General features: G+C 45.2%; 1 protein-coding gene across 1 annotated transcript; it reads left to right on the plus strand.

Annotated features, from left to right (window-relative positions):
• The first annotated feature begins 305 nt into the window (after positions 1–305).
• Positions 306–1,235, plus strand: OR4B1 (olfactory receptor family 4 subfamily B member 1). Its single transcript, NM_001389952.1, has one exon. The coding sequence runs from the start codon at positions 306–308 to the stop codon at positions 1,233–1,235; it is 930 nt and encodes a 309-aa protein (NP_001376881.1).
• The last annotated feature ends 747 nt before the right edge of the window (positions 1,236–1,982 follow it).

Raw genomic sequence — 1,982 nt, forward strand, 5'->3', positions numbered from 1 at the left:
GTTCTTGTTCTGAATCCATTTCTTACTGGAAGGCTTGGTTAATTTTCCACCTCTCTGAGCCTCAGTTTTCTCACTTAGGATATGGAGATTATAGTTTTTGTGAGATATATTGAATCACATCTTGCATAAACTGGGCTACTGGACAAACATTTACTATATTAGTGATCAAATAAATGAACCAGTCAGATATGTGTGAGAGTTCCATCAACAGGCAAGTGCTAAGTAAGCATGAACGACTGGGTGTTATGACTGTTTGTTTTATCACAGGTCTCTTCTCTTAAATCCATCTTCTTCGAGTGGATTCCATGGCGAGTACAAATAATGTGACTGAGTTAATTATCAGCGGTCTTTCCCAGGATCCAGAGGTGCAGAGAGGGTGCTTTGTGGTGTTTCTTCCCATGTACTTGGCCACGGTGGTGGGCAATGGCCTCATTGTTCTGATGGTTAGAGTCAGTAAGAGCCTGCGTTCCCCCATGTACTTCTTCCTTAGTCATCTGTCGCTGGTGGAGATCAGTTACTCCTCTACTGTTGTCCCTAAATTCATCACAGACTTACTTTCCAAGATTAAGACCATCTCCCTGGAGGGTTGTCTGGCTCAGATATTCTTCTTTCACTTCTTGGGGGTCGCTGAGATCCTCTTGCTCGTGGTGATGGCTTATGACCGCTATGTCGCCATCTGCAAACCTCTTCATTATATGAGCATTATGAACCGTCAGCTGTGTCACATACTAGTAGCTGGTTCCTGGTTTGGGGGCTTTCTTCACTCCATAATTCAGATTCTCATCACCATCCAATTGCCCTTCTGCGGTCCCAATGTGATTGATCACTACTTCTGTGACCTCCAGCCATTATTCAAGCTTGCCTGCACTGACACCTCTGTGGAGGGGGTCGTTGTGTTGGCCAACAGTGGCTTAATTGCTCTGTGCTCCTTCCTCCTCTTGGTGTCCTCCTATATTGTCATCCTGGTCAACTTGAGGAACCATTCAGCAGAGGGGAGACGCAAAGCCCTCTCCACCTGTGCCTCTCACGTCACGGTGGTCATCTTGTTCTTTGGACCCGCCATCTTCCTCTACATGCGGCCCTCCTCCACCTTCACTGAGGACAAGCTGGTGGCCGTGTTCTACACGGTGGTCACCCCCATGCTGAACCCCATCATCTACACACTCAGAAATGCAGAGGTGAAAGTTGCCATGAGGAGGTTGTGGGGCAAAAAGAAGAACTCAGGGCTGGAGTGAAAATGGGAAAGTGATTTATAAAAGTGTGCCTCATTATTATCTTTTCTTGATATGGATTTTGATTTTATTTTATTTTTAACCATTTATCATTATTATTATTTTTTACTTTATAATATTGTATTGGTTTTGCCATACATCAACATGAATCCGCCACAGGTGTACACGTGTTCCCCATCCTGAACCCCCCTCCCACCTCCCTTCCCATATCATCCCTCTGGGTCATCCCAGTGCACCAGCCCCAAGCATTCTGTATCCTGCATTGAACCTGGACTGGCGATTCATTTCTTATATGATATTATACATGTTTCAATGCCATTCTCCCAAATCATCCCACCCTCTCCCTCTCCCACAGAGTCCAAAAGACTGTTCTATACATCTGTGTCTCTTTTGCTCTCTCGCATACAGGATTTTGATTTTAGTGACATACACAAATGGCAGAAACAAATGTAAGGACTTAATGTTACTGCGACTATGATTCTCCCTAAGTAAGCAAGAGCTTCCCTGATGGCTCAGCTGGTAAAGAATCCCCCTGCAATGTGGGAGACATGAGTTCAATCCCTGGGTTGGGAAGATCCCCTGGAGAAGGGAACAGCTACCCACTCCAGTAGTCTGGCCTGGAGAATTCCATGGACTGTATAGTCCATGGGGTTGCAAGTAAGCAAAGATTCCCCACTAATCCAGTGTAATGATCAAAGGGCAGAGGTCAGATTGGCTTCATGATATCCAACAACATCACAAGATTAGAAA

Source organism: Bos taurus, chromosome 15 (assembly GCF_002263795.3).
Source record: "Bos taurus isolate L1 Dominette 01449 registration number 42190680 breed Hereford chromosome 15, ARS-UCD2.0, whole genome shotgun sequence".
NCBI lineage: Eukaryota > Metazoa > Chordata > Mammalia > Artiodactyla > Bovidae > Bos > Bos taurus.